This window comes from Stigmatopora argus, chromosome 7, assembly GCF_051989625.1.
Source record: "Stigmatopora argus isolate UIUO_Sarg chromosome 7, RoL_Sarg_1.0, whole genome shotgun sequence".
Classification (NCBI taxonomy): domain Eukaryota; kingdom Metazoa; phylum Chordata; class Actinopteri; order Syngnathiformes; family Syngnathidae; genus Stigmatopora; species Stigmatopora argus.
In genome coordinates, this window is record NC_135393.1 from 3378125 (window position 1) to 3396678 (window position 18554).

Sequence of the window (18554 nt, forward strand, 5' to 3'; positions counted from 1 at the left end):
CCAGACAACATATCTCCTAGGATCATTGGAACACACAAACCACACCACCACGATAAGGTGGTGACTCATCAATAACAAACTAGAAAAACAAGGTCTTTTCAACCTTCTGGTGTGAATTGAAATGTATTTCAGTTCATTATTAATAGATTATGTCCAATGCATTTGAAGAGGGAGGTCTGGCCATGCCTTCCATTTCAAATGGTTCAGACGTCTCTGGCCGTGAACGGCAGCCTCATCTAATCTAATCTCATTTTCTGAATCTCTTTATCCTCACTAGGGCTGCGGGGGTGCTGGAGCCTATCCCAGCTGACTTTGGGCCAGAGGCTGGGGACATCCTGAATCGGTTGCCAGCCAATCGTAGGGCACAAGGAAACAAAGAACCATTCACACTCACACTCATACGTAGTGGTAATTTAGTGTCTAATCAGCCTATAATGAATGTATTTGGAATGTGGGAGGAAACCGGAGTTATATATAACAAAACAGTATGTAACCCAGGAATGTCCACAAATGAATAGTCAGTGACTCAAAATCAACAGGAAGTGACTAAAAGATTGGCTTTGAATGCTCTGGTACATAAGTTGCTAAAATACCTATTTATTTTGACTGGGAAGGGTGATTGAAAGTTCAATCAATCCCTTCCAATAAAAATGAATTACACGTCTAGTGTCATCACTGGCAGCTGCTGAGTAGTGGAATGAATTTTGCTGGCCACCAGTTGCTTCCTTTAAAAAGAAAAAAAAACAGTTACTACATCTGTTTAAAATGATACATCGATTCTTGGCGGTAGCATAACAGTAACCTCTTGGGATAAAAGGTATTGTGTCAGGTCTGGAATATAGAATCATAGGAATGGTATTTTTCGTTGCTCAGTATGAGTGATGAATGCCACTCCTGAGCTTCTCAGTAGCAGGTATAGTTTAACGCAAAATTTATTCTCAATAAGTAACAAAGCCAATATAGCATGGACTGTCTACTTTCATTAAATTATTTTCCATGCCTCTTATACTCGCAAGAGTTTGCAAGATTGCTGGACCTTATGCCAGCCGACTTCGGGCAAAAGGTTTTCCGATTCTAAAAGATCATTTTGATTATAATAGGGTTTTTTACATTTATCTCACAATATTTTAGACATGGCCTCTCTTCTTCCAGAGTTGGCAGAGTTGTTCAGAAGTAATATAGAAGATCAAGACTTTGGTCATGTTTTTTTTTTGAGATCGAGAATTTTGTAAGTATGTTTCATCGTTTCATTGTGAACAACCAGAGGTTGTGGATTTGAAATCGTCACCCCGGTAACTGTATTGTACCCTCCTTGAGCAAAATACTGGACCCTTGATCCTAATTTGTTAAAAAAGTGCTTAAAGACCATTTACCAGTTGAGTCTATTTTTTGAATTAATGCTAATAGATATATATTTTTAACAGATGCAAATTTAGCCTGTTGTCTCTCTTTTTTTTTGGTATAATATGATGATAATGAATAGTGTTTGTTATTGGTCTCTGATAAAAGTTCTGAAAGCGTAACTTAAATTTAATTGTGATATATCTGACTGTTTTTCTGGCGACTGTTCAATTTTTGGCTGTTGCAACTTTTACTCAGGTACGACTTATAGTCCAAAACAGAGGGTAGGCTCTGCGAAAATGGAATTGGTCACACGGTTATCCTTTAATTTAAAATGAAAACATGCTCACTTGGAATAGTTCTTAATATTATGATAAAACGTAGTATTGTATTGAAGTTTTTAGATTAACTGAATACATTTTACCATGAAACTATTAAAGGCAAAAATTTGCTAATGGTATGTGGTTTTGTGTGTCTAGGGCATGGGCAGTGGGTTCGTTGACATTGCTCTTCCTGCAGTGTGTCAATTGGTCCTCGGGACTTATGTTCCTGTCAGCGCCCTCTCTCCTCCTGGCTTACCTCTTTGCCTCCCTCAATACAGCACAGGGCCTCCTCATCACCATCCTGCACTGCACACTCACCAGAAAGGTCAGCTCCAGAGCTGAGTTGAGCCTCATTATCTCGGCGGTCATAGTACACTAGCTATAGTTTTTTTTTTTTTGGTCAGGGTCAGAAAGACTACGTTCGATGTCTGCGACTCTCCCAGTGCTGTGCAACTTCTTCGTCCAGCTCTCCGGACTCAATGAAAGGTGCTGCGTTACATTCCAACAGCCGTTATAGCGGCAACCAGGGACGAAGAGCTACGGCAATCAGACAGGTGTGTGATCCATTTTGCACTGTTTTTCTTTTGGATTTTGTGTTGACACAAGCGGCTGTCAATATTCCACTCTCCAGAGTCGTATTAGGAGGATGTGGAACGACACAGTGCGAAGACAGACTGAGTCATCTTTCATCGCTACTGATGTTAACAGCACCCCAACTCTTAACAGAGGTGAGACTCCGATTTGTTTTATTTTCCTTTCATCTTCTTCGTTATTGCACAGTGCAACATTTATTTATTTTTCTGTACATAGCTGCACTGGGAAATCATTTCCTGACCAATCCAGTCCTGCAGACTCACACGGGAGCATCTCCTTATGACACCATGTTGGCACCGGGATATAATCAACCTTTCACGTCCACAGGTATACATTGTACACTAATGTTTTAGTAGTTGGCAGTTCAATTCACCACATCTGCTAATGATAGTCCACACGAACCCACAGGAATGTAAATGCCGACTTTTGTTGTGGATTTGGTAAAGCAGTCAACAGTACTGTACAAGAAGCATCACTGTTTTTTTAAATAACCTTTTACTATATTTCTAACTCTCAAGACCCTATTTTGAAGGTATCCGTCTTTTCTCAGTCCCCAATAACAGTTGCTCTTGTGTCATTCTCCAATTGGCTTGTTGGACGGACACTGGATTTTGTTTTCTCAAGACCCGAACTGCAACTTCATTAATTTGGCTTTCAGGAAAACACTAGAAAATGAGTTACATTTTTGTGTTTCTAACATTATACCAGCCCTGTAAAAGACAGCAAACTTATACAATATAAAAACCTAGCTTTTTTATGGTGGCACACACATACTAAGCAATACAGTTTGTGCGTGTTACTTTTTTTCTATACAACTATATGGTGTAAACTTTAGGTCTGCTGTGATTTTATTTTTGTCTTCCCTCTTCTGTCTCTCTTTCATGGACCAGTTGGAACCTTCCGAAACAAGAGTATGAGCGCTTCATTGTTGTGCTTACATAAATCATTCAACACTGTGATTGACTTCATAGACCACCCTTTCATATTCGGACACATGAATCATCATAGCATACATACATACACATACATAGTCCGTATTGACATGAAGTGCTTAGCTCTAAATAACTGCATTAAATTTTTCTTGCAAAACTGAAACTCTACTCCTTTGCTCATACTGTACATTTACTCATGCAAGTCCTTTCACAACATGAACTTGATGTAGTATTTATTTATTTTTCAAAAGATTGAATATTTCCTGCTTCTTCTTGTAGAGGCTGGTGTGTCACAGAGTCAAGAGTCTTGCGGCTTGGACAGCGTGTGTCTCAACGGAGGCTACACTCCCAATACCTTCACCCTACATGGCCTCAGGGCCATGCCTGGATCCCGAGCCGGAATGGTGGGCAGCACTGACCTTCTTAAAGAGGGTAGCATCGGGATGGGAGATGATGACATTTCCCCAGGCCTGCTGACCCCCCACGGAGCCGCAGATCTTGGCACCAGTGCCGGAATGCGCCGTAACCTGTCTGACGCGGCTGCCCTGGAGAAAATGATCATCTCTGAACTCGTGCAGAGCAACCTGAGGCCTTCAGGCGACATGCCCATCCCTCCCGAGCGCTACGGAAGCCTGGCAAGGCCTCATCACTTGGACAGAGCTGCCCTTGCTCACACCGCCACATTGACTAGGCACAAACCCCAGGAGGGTTGGGCTGCAACCATACAGCCCACTACTCGACACAACGCACAAGAGGGTTGGCCGCATTTGAGGCATCACCTACAAAGTGCTGACACACATTCCACATCACATGAGCAAGATCATTGCACAACGCCACGCTCGCAAGATGGTTGGTCAAATGCGCGGACTCTGGTAGATGCTGAGTGCCGTGAGTTGTTTAAAGATGGGGAGAGGCTGCAACCGCAAGGTACTTTGGGTCATTGCGGGATCCAGGAGAGGCAACAAGCACGCCCCCCTGATGTTCAGGCTAGGCCATACACCACCTTAAGCCGCAACCCAGGTACACTATCGCGCCACCGCACCGTAGCCGAATCGTCCGGGGGAACAGACAAAGACAGGGAGCGAGATCGTTACCGTGACAGACCCTTGCCACCCCCTCCGCCACCGCCTCCACAGGAATCGGAGCCTTTGTACAAAGCTCTAGAGGAGCCTCTTCTGTTGAAACAGAGGAATGGCAGTATGGACGCTTGGCGAGGAGGACAGGACACGGAGAAGGATGAGACCTATCTGCTAAAAAGAGATGGAGTCATGGACGACTGGAGGGGATGTAACAGACTAAGGGAGGAGTCTTTTAGCTCTCAAAAAAGAAATGGAGACATGGCTGAGTGCAGAGGTGTAACAGAAAGGGGACTGGAGGAACCTCATCTCCTGGAGAAGAGAGATGGAAGGATTGATGCCTGGCGAGGCACAGCAGAAATGGAACGGGAAGAAACATTCATTACTCAGAGAAACGATTTTGGGATAGACGGCTGGAGAGCTGGAATGGAGAGAGACAAGGACAGAGACGGTTGGAGAGGGGGAAGTGAACGAGATAATGAAAAACAGAAAGATCGAGCACTGGATGTGTGGCGTGGGGGAGTTGATGTAGACAGAGCGGAGTCTTTCTTGTTTGAGACCAACGGCGGTGTCCAGGATGGGAGGAAAAGAGGAAAAGAAAGAGGGTCTCTTAGGTATCACGGCGAGCGAGAAGACTCCGATGGATTTACGCTGCCTCTGACCCCCGATCTTGACCTTGACCCCAATACCTCACCTCTCTATGCCCAGGATTCCAACCAGTCGCCACTTTACCCTGGAGACCATAGGTCCCCACCAATTGGTCTCTTCTCACGAAGCCCACCCCCAAATAACATCTTTGCTCCCCGAGACACAAATTCTCCCCCCAACAACCTTTACCCTCGCCAGTCACCACAAGTATACAGCCGTAGCAGCTCCCCTCCTCGCTTCTACACCCGGAATTCCCCTCCGATCCTCTCCTACCCCGACAGCAGCCCCGAAGGTCCAGAAGAGCTTAGCCCTAGCAGCCCGCCCCAGCCCACCGTGGAGTTGCCCTATAGCCTCGGGAGACCCCCCCTTGGCCCACAGCCCAATCACCTGCAGACCTTTTATCAGCCACCCCCAACGGCCACTAACGGAGAGGCAATCTACATGTGCGAGCCCTCTTCGGAAGGAGAAGACGGTCAGATGCAGAGAGTGACGAGCCTGTGACTAGGGCGGTGGTGATCGGGGCATAGGAACCAGGGAGTCTGAGAAAAGCACAACTGGCACTGTTGGTGAAACAGTACCATTGATGTTGACCGCGATGTATCTTAATTGGCCACTGAAGTAAACAATACAAAAAAACAGGCTTCTCCCTGCTTCTATCTCCTGATCACCACGAGATGCCTTCTGCCCCTTCTCATGTTTTGTTACTTTTCTAGAAGTGTAACTCGTGCATCCCCACTTTTCCTCTGCTCTCCTTCCTCCCACCCCTATCGTGTCTTCCCACCTCATCAGTGCTTTATTTCATATTGGCCCATTATCGGACGTTCTGTCAGATCACTAGCTGAGTGTCTCTAAGCCTGTCACGATAATTAATAGGTCGACTAATCGTCCGATATATGAAATGGCCAATGGCCAATTTTTTACCTGTCATCTACTCTTCTTCTCTTCTAAGAAAACTCTTTGGTAGGCTCTCATGTACATGCAAGCAAATTTTATGCATATTTTTGTTCTTATCTGGTCCAAGTGACAACAGGGTACATGTCAGTATTGTATGCCAATTCATATTTTTTAATATTTACTGTAGATGGCTCATTGAATTGGTAAATCTCTTTTTTTAAGTAGGACTGGGAGATGTCTCTATGTGTGGCCTATGACTGATTGGCAACAAGTCTATGTTGTAGTCTGTCTTTCGCCCAAAGTCTGCTGGGATAGGCGCCAGTACCCCACGACCCTGACTAGGATAAGCAATGTTGAAAATGAATGCATGACTTGTATTGCATTCTCATCTGGTATAAATCTTTGATTTTCATCATAAACTTGGTCTTTTACCATACTTCTGAAAAAAGGCCAAGGGGAGAAATTTCTAGTGGACGTGGGGACCACTTTACATGTTATGTTGTCATATGAATAAAATTGTGAAATCCCCATGCACCCAAACATTGTGGAACCCTGTACATTTAAATTTTTGAATGGCCGCTAGTTTAATTGTAAAATACAAGGGTTGATGCCAGTTAATATAAATAACAACATTAAAAACAGTATCAAAAACAATCATGAAAAGAATAAAGATAACCAAAAAAATGTTGTGGCCAGATCACCTAGCCCTACCTTCAAGTGTTTCTGTGGTCATTTCTCTATTGTCATAGTATGCCAGCAGGGAGAAAAAAAATCAACACTCTATTAATCGTGTGAGTTTTCAGAGGAATGAAATCCCCAACCGCCCCCCCCCTCCCACCCCCACACACCTGAAAAAAAACCTTATTGTGACAGGCCTAGGTGTCGCCTCTTCTCGTAGCAGGAGAAGTGTTGTGATGGATCAAAGCACTTGTTGCCAAAAATAAAATAAAAAATAACACATGCATGACTTCCTAGTGGCTTTTCAGGCCCATGCATTCTGTAAAAAGGAAGAGCTCAAGTACAAGTGAATGGGTTAGGCAAGTTTGTCTAGCTTGACGAGCATGCGTGGATGCAAGAGGTGTGTGTTTATGTATGTGTGTGAGTGAGAGTGTGTGTAAATATATACAAATCTTTTATGACTGATTTATGATTACAGTACCACAGTGGAGCATTTTAGCAATGTCTATGAAGGTGGGTCCTACAAGCATGCCCTCCTTTGGATTTTCAACTTGTTCCATCACATCCAGACCAAAACTTGTCCTCCAGTTGCCATGAACTGCTGGCAATGGAACATTTAGCAGCTGAGTTGTCATACCAACAGAACTGTGTCCTGAGCAAATCATGTGAAACCTCAAATTTTTTTGTGTATATATTACTCTCAAGTGTTCTAATTGTCTTGTATTGCTATTGAAGTTCAAGTAAACGTGAAATTAATCATTCTTGTCCTGTCTTTTAAAATAGAAGAGTAGAAGAGGCTTAAAAAGTAGTTAAAATGCCCTATCGTAGCTTTATTAGACATAGTCGGCCCATCCAACTTTTTATACCTTTATACAGATATTTGTGGGACTCTCACTATTATACTTTCAATTTTAGGCACTATTATACTTTCAATTTTAGGCACTATTATACTTTCAATTTTAGGCACTATTATACTTTCAATTTTAAACACTTTTTTTTGTACGAATCAGCAGTGTTCATGTCTATGTGCGATTAATTTCAAAGACAAGCAAAAAAATGAATAATTTGTGAATTTTCAAGCTGTTATGCATCTAGGAAGCATACCCTCTCATAAAACACAATTGTTTGTTTGCAATTTCAGTGGCAATGAAAAAAAGTATATACTTTTTTCACATTTAAAAAATGCATATATCACTGACCCTTTCATCTAAAGCAGACCTGGGCAATCCGGTCCTCGAGGGCCACTGTAGGTGCAGGTTTTTGTTCCAACCAATCCAACACAGACAGTTTAACCAATTAAATTTCCCCTGAAACAAGAAGCACCTGACAGCAATCCACTGATCGTATATCTAACATACCAGATTGGTGGAAAGGTTTCCTCTGTTGGAACGAAAACCTGCACCCACTCTGGCCCTTTGTGGAATTAACTGCTCTGATCTAACGTGTGTCAAAGGGTCCGGTGAGGATCACGTAAAGCAAAACTATATATACAGTAATCCAGACAGTATTGCGACTTCAACTATAGCGGTTTCACTACATCGCAGGTTTTTTTTCTGGGGGATTTTTTTTTTTGTTAATTACATTTTTTTTTCTAAGTTCATAAAAGTGTGAAAATCCTCGCTGAAACTCGCAAGCGAAAGCCACTCCCCTGTCCTCTGCTTGCTACTAGAACTCAGCACAGAATTAAAAAATAAACGAATAAATAAATATTTTTTAAAGTTCATAAAAATGTGAAAATCCTCGCTGAAACTCGCAAGCGGAAGCCACTACCCGATCTCCACTTGCTACTTGAACTCAGCAGTGAAGTAAAAAAAATGTTTTTTTTAAGTTCATAAAAATCTGAAAATCCACTGAAATTGGCAAGTGGAAACCTCTCCTCTGTCCTCCGCTTGCTACTATGACTCAGCACTGAAGTAAAAAAGTGTTTTTTAAATAGGGGTGACCCTACTTTGCGGTTTTTCGTTTATCGCAGCCATGTCTGGTCTACATTAACCGCGATAATCGAGGGATTACTGTAACTTTTTTTTCCTCTTGTGCAACTGATAACTATAAAAAGGCAGTATTAAGACCACTTTGAAAGCAAATGTCAGCATGCCAGTGAAAGAAACATCTCAACTCCAAGAAAACTGGACTTTTATGACAAATCTTGAAATAAACACTGTGTTGATCATTTTAATAAAAAGCAAAGCTCATGTGAGAATGGAAGAGGTCTCTGAATCTCTGAATAAGTCTAAAACTCACAATGTGTTGTGCACTCAGGCAGGTCCACCGTTATAAAAACTTCACAAGCACATTGTTGTTTCCCTAAAAACTGACATTCCGAACATGCACCGAAATGTCGTAACAGTGATTTTCAAACTGCTTATAGAAGGCAAAAGTCTACATTCCAGCTGTGTACTATTTTCAGTCACATTCATTATGTCACACCCCACACCTTACTGACACCATCTTGTGCAAAATACAGGCATATGTTGTAGGGCTTAGCGAGGAAACAGTCTCACATTCTCTAGATTCACACAGTCTCTAGGCTGGTAGATTCTGCACCATACTGGGAGGGGAGGTGGAGGTGAAATCTAGCAGCTGTTGTGGTGGGCACCAAGTGGTTTTCCTGAGGTTCAACGTGAGACTGGTTCAAGATAGGTCTCTTAAACATAGAAGAGATGTAGAAGGCCTGACAAAACAGATTTCAATTAATAGATGCGCAGATACCAAAGAAAAGCCTAGAAACACTTACCACCCAGTATGCAGTGAGGGCCCCAAGTATGTGGCCAAAGAGGACATCGGATGGGTGGTGTGTATTGTCAGTAACGCGAGTCAGACCTGTGTAGACAGCCAGCAGAAACAAGAAGAACTGCAGTACAGGTCTCAGCATCCGGGCTTCACGCCATGTCAACCGTGCTTGAAGATAAAACTGTAATGAAGATCAAAAGTGTGCTGTCATTCACACAGTTGAGTACCTACAGCTTTTCCCTAGACATGTCTACTTTCTTCTGGCAACCAGTTGAAGTCGTTTTTTTCCAAAGACGCCTGGCTTGCACACTTACCAGGAATGTTAATTCTTCCACAATGACTTCTGACAAGCCTGGCGTGGATTACCGAATCAAGTGCACACAATGACCCAAGAGACCTGATCACTCACACATTCTAATTTCAAGATCATAGAGTTCTCATAACATTGAAATTTTGAGACAGTAACATGCTTGAAGTGGGAGATATACTCCTTGATATGGAAGTGAATTATGACCAGTCAGATGTGAGTGCTTCTGAATAACATTGGACTAAATGTAATAAAATAGATTTAAACATTAAACTAAGCCTTTGGTTGAATGCATGGTTGTAAACAATTTACTAAATAAAGAAGCAGTGGTCCCAAAGCTTCTTTGATGACTGACACAGAACAAATGAAAACATCATTTATATCCAATTTATAAATTAAAAAAATATATACTCCAACTTTTTAAATTCAGGTGATTGCACCTAAATTTGCGCATTCTTGTGAGAGCCGTTGCAATTTTCCATATCTGATTGCCGCAGATATTCTTAGCACAGAATCACTCGGTAGAGATTGACTTGTCTCATTTTCATAGTCGTGATGCATCTGCATTGCAGCTGCAGGTGGTGAAATATTTAGGGTTAGTATTACTAAGACAAATGCCTCGATTGGCAGATAAAATGCAACACTTCTCATACAAACACATGCAGATAATAGGGAGGAGCAGTGAGGCAAGAAGCCAAGCTTTTACATCTCCCATACAAAACAGAGCGACCTTTGTGTTTCTCTTTTTTCAGCCCCCTAAGACAAACACATACAGCCTTTATTTTCTCATTTCTTAGCTTCATGCTGCTCACTGGACTGGTGATAACCCTCTCATTTCTTTTTCACAATAAAGCAGAGGTAAATGCAAAATGGTAGGATGTAAAGCAATATAGATGTAAAGTAATGGTTATGTACTTACAACTAAATACAGCATTGTGTACATTGCAAAGGAAGCATGACCAGAGAAGAATGATTTCCTAAATTGAGAGGAAAGAAGGATTAGAATAGCTACAGTTAGTACAATTTGGCAATATAATCTTTAAACGTTGTGAAGTGATTGAAAAAGCGATGTGCTGATGGACCGATCGATAAAAAAAAGTAAACGGCTGAAAAGTACATTGGCGACTTTAGTACTTTCACACTATCAAGGAACTACTAACTACTAGCTGCAGCATAATGGCCAAACTAAAAAAATCGATAACATGACTGGTGCGCATATCTTGAAAAGTTTGGGAGGCCTCTGTAAAATGCATACCACATTGCAACTATGTTGTACCATCACAATATCAGCTATTTTTAATAATTGGATATTTCTGTATCTTGTCAATTTTCTCTAAAACAGTCATTCTTTGAACCAGTAGTGATTAGCACTACAGGTGGTCAAGGCGGATGTCTCTCTCCCTCTCTCATTTTCTGAACCGCTTTATCCTCATTAAGGTTGCGGGGGGTGCTGGAGCCAATCCCAGCTGTCTCCGGGCCAGAGGCAAGGGACCCTGAATCGGTGGCCAGCCAATCGCAGGGTACAAAGAGACAACCATGCACACTCACACCCATAACTAGGGGCAATTTAGAGTGTCCAATCAGCCTACCATGCATGTTTTTGGAATGTGGGAGGAAACCCATGCAGGCCCGGGGAGAACATGCAAACTCGACACAGGTGGACCGACCTGGACTTGAACCCAGGACGGATGTAGATATATCAAAATGTTAACGATTTTAGGCCATTTATGGATTTGCATCAAATTAAAACTCGTCCATGTTGTGCCCAAAATGTAGCCTCCAGGAGATTTGATGACTGTGTAATTTACAAGGAGTCCCTTGGGTAACAATGTCCTCAAACTACGTTTTGACTTTACAACCCATGTGCCTCGTACGCCATTAACTCCTCTATCTCCCAGTTTCTGCTTAACTCGTGCATAATGCTTGGCTAAATTTGTGCAAGACACTTAAAAAAAATTCTACAATGTATCTCGCACGATATTACGTTGCACAATTCTCGTATCGATGTAAATCTGTCTGAAACAAGCTTTACACATTTTTGGTGGAAATAAACAGTTGGCCGTTACACATCCCCTCTATCCACTGGCTAGCAGAAAGTACCTATGCCTTGCAATGTGCCGAAATAACTGCTAAGAGGAGAGTGCTGAAAAAATGGGCTTGTTGCTGATGACCCAACATAGTGTGGGCATGTAGCAATCCTGCTTGGATGTACGAGGGAGCAGGCAGTTTCCCATCTCAAGTCCCATATCAAACTATACTGCGTAGTTAGGTCCTGTGATGGTTGAAATACCTAGAATGCTCGAGCTAATGTTTTGACCTGTCAATATTGAGCCACCTGTTGGTGTAGTGCAGGGGGGGTCAAAAATATTCCACAAAAGGCAGCAGTGGGTGCAGGTTTTTGTTCCAAATGAGCCAGCACAAAGTTTTAACCAATGAGGTTTCTTCTTCTAAACCAGCAGCACCTGACAGCAATCAACTGATCACACTTTTTACAGTTCACCAAGCAAGTTCTTTTTTCAAATAAGCGCCACGGCGCCTGCCAAAAGGACGCACAGGGCTGACATTTCTGATAAAAAATCAACCCCCAGAGGCCCCCAGCCGCTCAGAAAGTGGATAAAAATGACGGCCACCGCCCGCTGCCTGCCATTATTTTTACTTTGGTGCTGAATTGAGTGACAGTCCCTCGTCTTCCGCCATTTTCTTAGTTGCAAGCGGAAGACAGGCATGTGTCTTCTGCTTGCTTCTTTCAGCGTGAATTTTGACGTTTTTATGAACTTTATACTTAAAATAAAAAACACACGATGTACTGAAGCAGCGAATGTTGAAGCCGCGAAGTGTTGAAGGATCACAATACAGTATCATCCTCTCATTTTCTGAACTTGTTTATCCTCATTAGGGTTGCGGGGGGTGCTGGAGCCTATCCCAGCTGACTCCGGGCCAGAGGCGGGGGACACCCTGAATCGGTGGTCAGCCGATCACAGGACACAAGGAGACAAACAACCGTTCAGGGGGACACTCATACCTAGGGGTAATGTAGAGTGTCCAGTAGAGTGTCCAATCAGCCTACCATGCATGTTTTTGGAATGGGGGAGTAAACCAGAGTACCCGGAGGAAACAGGGGGAGAACATGCAAACTCCACACCGGTGGACCGACCTGGATTTGAACCGAGGACCCAAGAGCTGTGAGGCTGACGCGCTAATCACTCGCGCCACCGGGCCGCCCTCAGTGTCATCCTGTAACAATGAATACATTGTGTATTATGTGGTATGTGGAGCGAGTGGTTAGCGTGTCGGGCTTACAGCTCTGGGGTCCTGGGTTCAAATCCAGGTCATGTCCATCTGTGTGGAGTTTGCATGTTCTCCCCGGGCCTGCGTGGGTTTTCTCTGAGTACTCCGGTTTCCTCCCACATTCCAAAAAGATGCATGGTAGGCTGATTGGACACTCTAAATTGCCCCTAGGTATGGGTGTGAGTGTGCATGGTTGTCCGTCTTTGTGCCCTGCGATCGGCTGGCCACTGATTCAGGTTGTCAGCTGGGATAGGCTCCAGCACCCCCTGCAATCCTAAGGAGGATAAAGCCGTTCAGAAATGATGTGGTATCATTAGACACATATAATACACACCTGGCCTCATCAATTTTGCTGGGATTGGAGTTGGGGCATTTGACAGTTGCCAAATAAGTTCCTTGTGTGCAGTTGAGTGATGTGTAGGTGACGCGACACAAGGACAAAAAGTGTGGTCGCAGACGGCCGACACTCAGCTTGGCCACGGCGGTTAGCGATTGGCTGACACAGCAGCCAAACAGGAAGGAGCCCCACTCCTTGTAGAGACATGACACATACTTGTTCTTGATGAAAGCCTTAGACCTGATGCCGAGATAGCGTACCCGGTACCATTCTCCTAAAGTGATCTGCAAGTAAGCATGTGGTCATGACCAATTTGTTAGCCTCCACAAGTAGGGAGCTGTGTGAAATACTCACTGAGAGGCCTGTGATCAGGATGCCGCCAACAATGAGCACTGGGTCTGATATCGTCTCCAAAGGCTTGTATGGGTAGGTGATGCTGGAGTCTCCACAAACAATACCTCTGCTATAGGGTCTGACCAACTTTAGCTCACTTACAAAGAATGGGATGGAAACTAAAGGGGAGAGATGTATGTATGTTTATGATTAATACTGAGCCAATAATCAATGACCATTTCACCATTTCCTCCTACAACAACAAAATTGAATAACACTCTTTCACGGGTAATTTAACTGTTTCACTGAGAGTCACTCCAGAGAAATGACTATTACTTTACATCAAAAACACTTCCGCCCTCAAATTTAGTTAGCAATGAATTAGCACCTCAACATTGATTCTTGAGCAAATTTTAAAAAAAAAAGATACTGTTGAAGAACTAAAAAAAAAAAAAAAAAACTGTATTCATGAGCTACATACCAAAATGAGCGAATGTGAAGCTAATTTGCGAATTAATAGAAATAAGATCTTTAATTCAGTATTCATAGTTTTGTGAAATTTATATTTGGTTGAGTCCTCTCCTTTATAACGGATGCTTTGGCTCAATAAAAAGGTGGGAAAAATTAGAATAGTGTTCTCATTCGTGAATGATTTCTACTAGTCCTCGTGGTTGAAATAATCAGTTGTCTAAGGTAGTGAATGAGTTAAAAAGGTTTCACCAGAAATGGGTTACAGCGCAAGAACAGGACAAATGAGGAAGACAAGCTGGTTGTTTGTGACTTGAATTCAACTCTTGCCTAGAAAACAAAAGGATGAATGCTGAAACAAACCAGAGCCAGAAGCAGCCTGACACAGCCTTCGCCAAGCCACTGCCACCCCACCACATTATGCCCCCTGCTGCCTCACAACTCCTGCACAAACACACTTTGAAGGAAGCAATTACACAATCAAAATGGTGAACACATTGTCCTCTATAACAGCGGTCCCCAACCTTTTTCTCACCGCAGACCGTTAAAGCTCTTTCTATTTTCTCGCGGACCGGCTAATGGGGAGGGCAACAACTTAAGACAAAATTGTGACGGGGTGGGATCGGTGCACGAATGACACCCACGATGGTAAAAAAAAAAAGAAAGTCCTAAGCATAATAGCAATTATTTATTTATTATTATTATTGATTATTAATATTATTATTATTATTATTATTGATCATTAATGTTGCTGTTGTTATTATTATTGTTGTTATTATTATTATTATTATTATTATTATTATTATTATAACAACTTTTTACATTTCAGGTAGGAGGACGAGATTGAAAACATTATCATTTTTTACTCTGACAGACCGGCACTGGGTAGCTCGCGGTACCGGTCCACGGACCGGTGGTTGGGGACCACTGTTCCATACCTTTAAAACAGGAGATAAACAATACCACCCCTCCAACCACCAAGTGTACAGACTGACCACCATTAATTACATAACCTCTTCTCGTCGATGTGAATGTGAAGGACAGTGACACCCCTACCTCCAACTCCCGCCCCATCACACATGTGAGTGTGGGGATCATACATGTATCATTTATAGCAAATACAATCCCCCAATTCCCCGCCGTCTTTGCTCTACCCTGAGAACAAGTGGTTGCTATGGAAACAGTACAATTCCAGAGAAAATGCACAGAGCAGCTGGCAAAGTGCATGGCTGGAAAACAGGAATCGTACATGTGTAAAAACAGTGGGAAAAAAAGTTTGGGGTGATATTTTTCCAGCCAGAACTGCTATTAGAAAATCAATTACCATTTCACAAGGTCAATGACATTATGTGTTATACAACTTAAAATTGTATATAATCTATACGTGAAGTACTCCTCCTCTAGGAAACACTCAACAAAATTGTTGAGAATAATCATGCTAGAATTGCTCCAAAAAATACATTGTGTTTTTAGTATTTTTATAAAAAGGAAGGCATGCATAAGGAGATCAAATGTCCTTCAGTGAAAATGGGAGGTCACCTCGTGGTGTAGAGGTTCACTCGCCTGACCGATGCTGGCATGCACGGACTCGATTCCCACTGATGGCGGTATGATTGTGAGGGTGGATGGTTGTTTGTCTCTCTGTGTGCCCTATGTCTGACCGACGACCAGTCTAGGGTGTACTAGCCTGCCTTTCGCCCGAAGTCATGTGGGATAGGCGCCGGCAAACCCCCGCAACGCTTACGAGGATGCGCAGTATGGAAGATGAATGAATGAATGAAAGATGAATAGTGAAAATGAGTTGCTCCAGTGAAAGGAAGTAGGGCCGAAGAAAAATGGCGACAAATTCAGCACTCTCGGTGACCCTTGTGAGGATAAGCGGACAGAAAATGAACGAATTAATCCTGTATAGGATTAATTATTATAATTAATTAATATTTTTATTAATATATATAAGATGATATTATAGTATATGTAATATAATTAATATATACTATATTAATAGTGAACTATTGACTGCATAGTTTGATGCCAACCAGACATATAAACTATACAATCTCTTTAAAAACTTTGAATCTATTGTTTGCTTGGGAACAAAATTCAATAAAGCAAAAAAAAACATTACCGACAATAGTAAAAGGCTTTGTTTTTTAGATAACATCATAGTTTGGTTTTATGCTAAGCATCGTCAGTTAATAAATCATTTATACACCAAGAGCAGTTTTATGACATCGTGCCAAAAAAACAAATAAACTCATTCCAACATATTAATAGTTGCAAAACTTGAATGGCAGTGAATGAGTTAACTGTGAATTATTTTGATTAAACTTGTATAGCTCCTAAAATAAAAATTAATCAATGTATGGATTATTTGCCTGCTCAGCCCCTAATGGCCTCATTCATTCATTTATCCTATGATGGGGTGCCATAGTCTATTTCAGTTCACTATGGGCAGTAGGCTGGGGACACCTTGAATCTGTTGCCAGCCAATGGTGGAGCTCCTGTGTTATCCCAATCTCAATTATAACCTTTTGGGAAAATATGAAATGTACTGTATTTATTAATTTACTAATAAATTCATTACTTCAAGGGCGGCCCGGCGGCTGAGTGGTTACCGCGTCAGCCTCACAGTGGGGGACCTGGGTTTGAATTCAGGTCGGTCCACCTGTGTGGAGTTCGCATGTTCTCTCTGGTCCTGTGTGGGTTTTCTCTTGGTACTCCGGTTTCGTCCCACATTCCAGACATGCATGGTAGGCTGATTGGACACTCTGAATTGCCCCTAGGTATGGGTGTGAGCGTGAATGGTTGTTTGTCTCCTCATGCCCTGCGATTGGCTGGCCACCAATTGAGGGTGTCCCCCGCCTCTGGCCCGAAGTCAGCTGGGGTAGGCTCCAGCACCACCCGCAACCCAAGTGAGGATTAAAGCAGTTCAGAAAATGAGATGAGATTCATTCATTCATTTTCCGAACCACTTTATCCTCACTAGGTACTGGTAAAAAAAATAAAGTTATTAAACTAATCTAAAAATGTTTATTTTCAACCTATGGATATGTTCCACAATATTGTCTCCACAATAGCTCAGGGAAAGAAAAATAACAGAGAGGATTATAGTGTATATGAATAGTCTTGTAAATTTTAGCTCACACATTGGATTCAATTGCAACAGACTGTGAGAAAATGTACAAATGTTGAAAATATGGATTTGATATTCACCTAGGATTAGGCACAGAATGTCTGTGATCACCAGTAACTTCCTTGTGAAAAATCTTCGCCCACTTTGCGTCGATTTTCTCCCGGTGCTGTTCTCCATCCCCGCTCCTGGTGACCAGCACTTTGGGACGCTTGGGTCGGTGGGGTCTCAGTCTCACACGAGCGCACGATGAGCGCACGATGCCCCCACCTGGCCATGGACGCGTCACAACAATGTTGCCTTTTGACGTAATTTAGAGAATCGCATAGCCTCCAGGGCTAAACCAGAACTTAATCATCACCGTCCGTCGTGGAAACCTTGCGAAATATCTCCAGTTCTACGAGCGGTGAAATCCCACCATGAGACGGACGGAGCACAGTTTGTAAAGCTGCGTTCGGTTTAAAAAGACAGCAACATTTTCTCGTATTTAGCGCCACACAGTGTTTCAAATATGGTGTGACATTTTTTGTAACTTTTTTTGCACATTTACAACAATATTTAGCAAAATCAATGCACAAGAAAACAGACAACCATTCACGCTCACACATATTTGGAGTGTTCAACCAGCCTATCCTACATGTTTTTGGCATGTGGGAGGAAGCCGGAGTACCTGAAGAAAACCCACGCATGCAAACTGCTCACAGGAAGGGCCGGACTTTGGTTCGAACCATCAATCTCAGAATTGATATGCTGACGCACTAGCCACTCGGTTTATTTCCCAATGTCACCGATGCTGTTCATAAGAGAATATCTAGACACATCGACTCATCATGTCTATTCACGGTAACATGACCATCTTGTGACATTGCTTGGCCAATCGGTGTTACGAGGAATTTATATATCTTGAATTTGAGAGAAAAAAATCATATATTATTTTACAGTAGATAGCGCTAATAATGAGGAAATGTTGTGTTTTTAACCGAGCGCAGCTTTACAAACGTTTATAAATGCATGCCAATGTTGACGTGCAGAGTTCACGAACAACAAATTGATTAACTTTGTGAAATATGTTGTCCATGACAAAAATAGTACTTACCAATATATATTCGTAGACTAAAAAAAATTCTAAAGAGATTATTAAATATTACTTCATCAAAACGAAAAGAAAAGGGAGCAAAATAATGTAATCAATTGTTATGCTATAGCATCATATACCAAGTATCTAAGTATGAGGAGTAGTAACGTCGTTATTGTATATGTTCTGAAAATTAAAGGCTATAAAGGCAACACTTATACTTCGCAAGACACATAAAAGGATTCAAAGTAACAAAGACGAGAAGTTTTTTAGTGTTAGTTTAAAAAGGCTTTGTTGTCAGCACTCTTTCATTTCAAATAAATATCCAAATTACCACCCGCGGGCTAGCTGTGTCCCCCTTTCTCAGTTTTTATTGGCCCGCAGCGAATTGTGAAAATGG

General features: G+C 42.2%; 2 protein-coding genes across 6 annotated transcripts in view; one reads left to right on the forward strand and one right to left on the reverse strand.

Moving 5' to 3' along the window:
• The window catches only part of adgrl1b (adhesion G protein-coupled receptor L1b), a 59460-nt gene extending 52826 nt beyond the window's left edge, over positions 1 to 6634 (forward strand). For 2 of the 4 annotated variants that reach the window (XM_077604208.1, XM_077604207.1), the window contains 6 exons: positions 1821 to 1989; positions 2069 to 2218; positions 2296 to 2392; positions 2475 to 2585; positions 3149 to 3169; positions 3470 to 6634. In XM_077604208.1, coding sequence (XP_077460334.1) covers positions 1821 to 1989; positions 2069 to 2218; positions 2296 to 2392; positions 2475 to 2585; positions 3149 to 3169; positions 3470 to 5415 — 2494 coding nt within the window. In that variant the 3' untranslated portion in view covers positions 5416 to 6634. The remainder of the gene's footprint in view (positions 1 to 1820; positions 1990 to 2068; positions 2219 to 2295; positions 2393 to 2474; positions 2586 to 3148; positions 3170 to 3469) is intronic. The other 2 variants (XM_077604210.1, XM_077604209.1) reach the window with 1 other exon arrangement.
• A 1996-nt stretch (positions 6635 to 8630) lies between these two features.
• LOC144076884 (phospholipid phosphatase 3-like) lies at positions 8631 to 18323 on the reverse strand. 2 transcript variants are annotated; one of them, XM_077604212.1, is made up of 7 exons: positions 18176 to 18323; positions 17163 to 17349; positions 13503 to 13660; positions 13146 to 13432; positions 10443 to 10500; positions 9221 to 9397; positions 8631 to 9130 (listed from the first exon to the last, which is right to left on the reverse strand). In XM_077604212.1, the coding sequence occupies exons 2-7, from the start codon at positions 17257 to 17259 to the stop codon at positions 8999 to 9001; spliced, it is 909 nt and encodes a 302-aa protein (XP_077460338.1). In that variant the 5' UTR covers positions 17260 to 17349; positions 18176 to 18323; the 3' UTR covers positions 8631 to 8998. The 2 variants fall into 2 exon arrangements, with proteins under 2 accessions (XP_077460338.1, XP_077460337.1); XM_077604211.1 differs by having other exon boundaries at positions 8631 to 9157.
• Between the last annotated feature and the right edge of the window lie 231 nt (positions 18324 to 18554).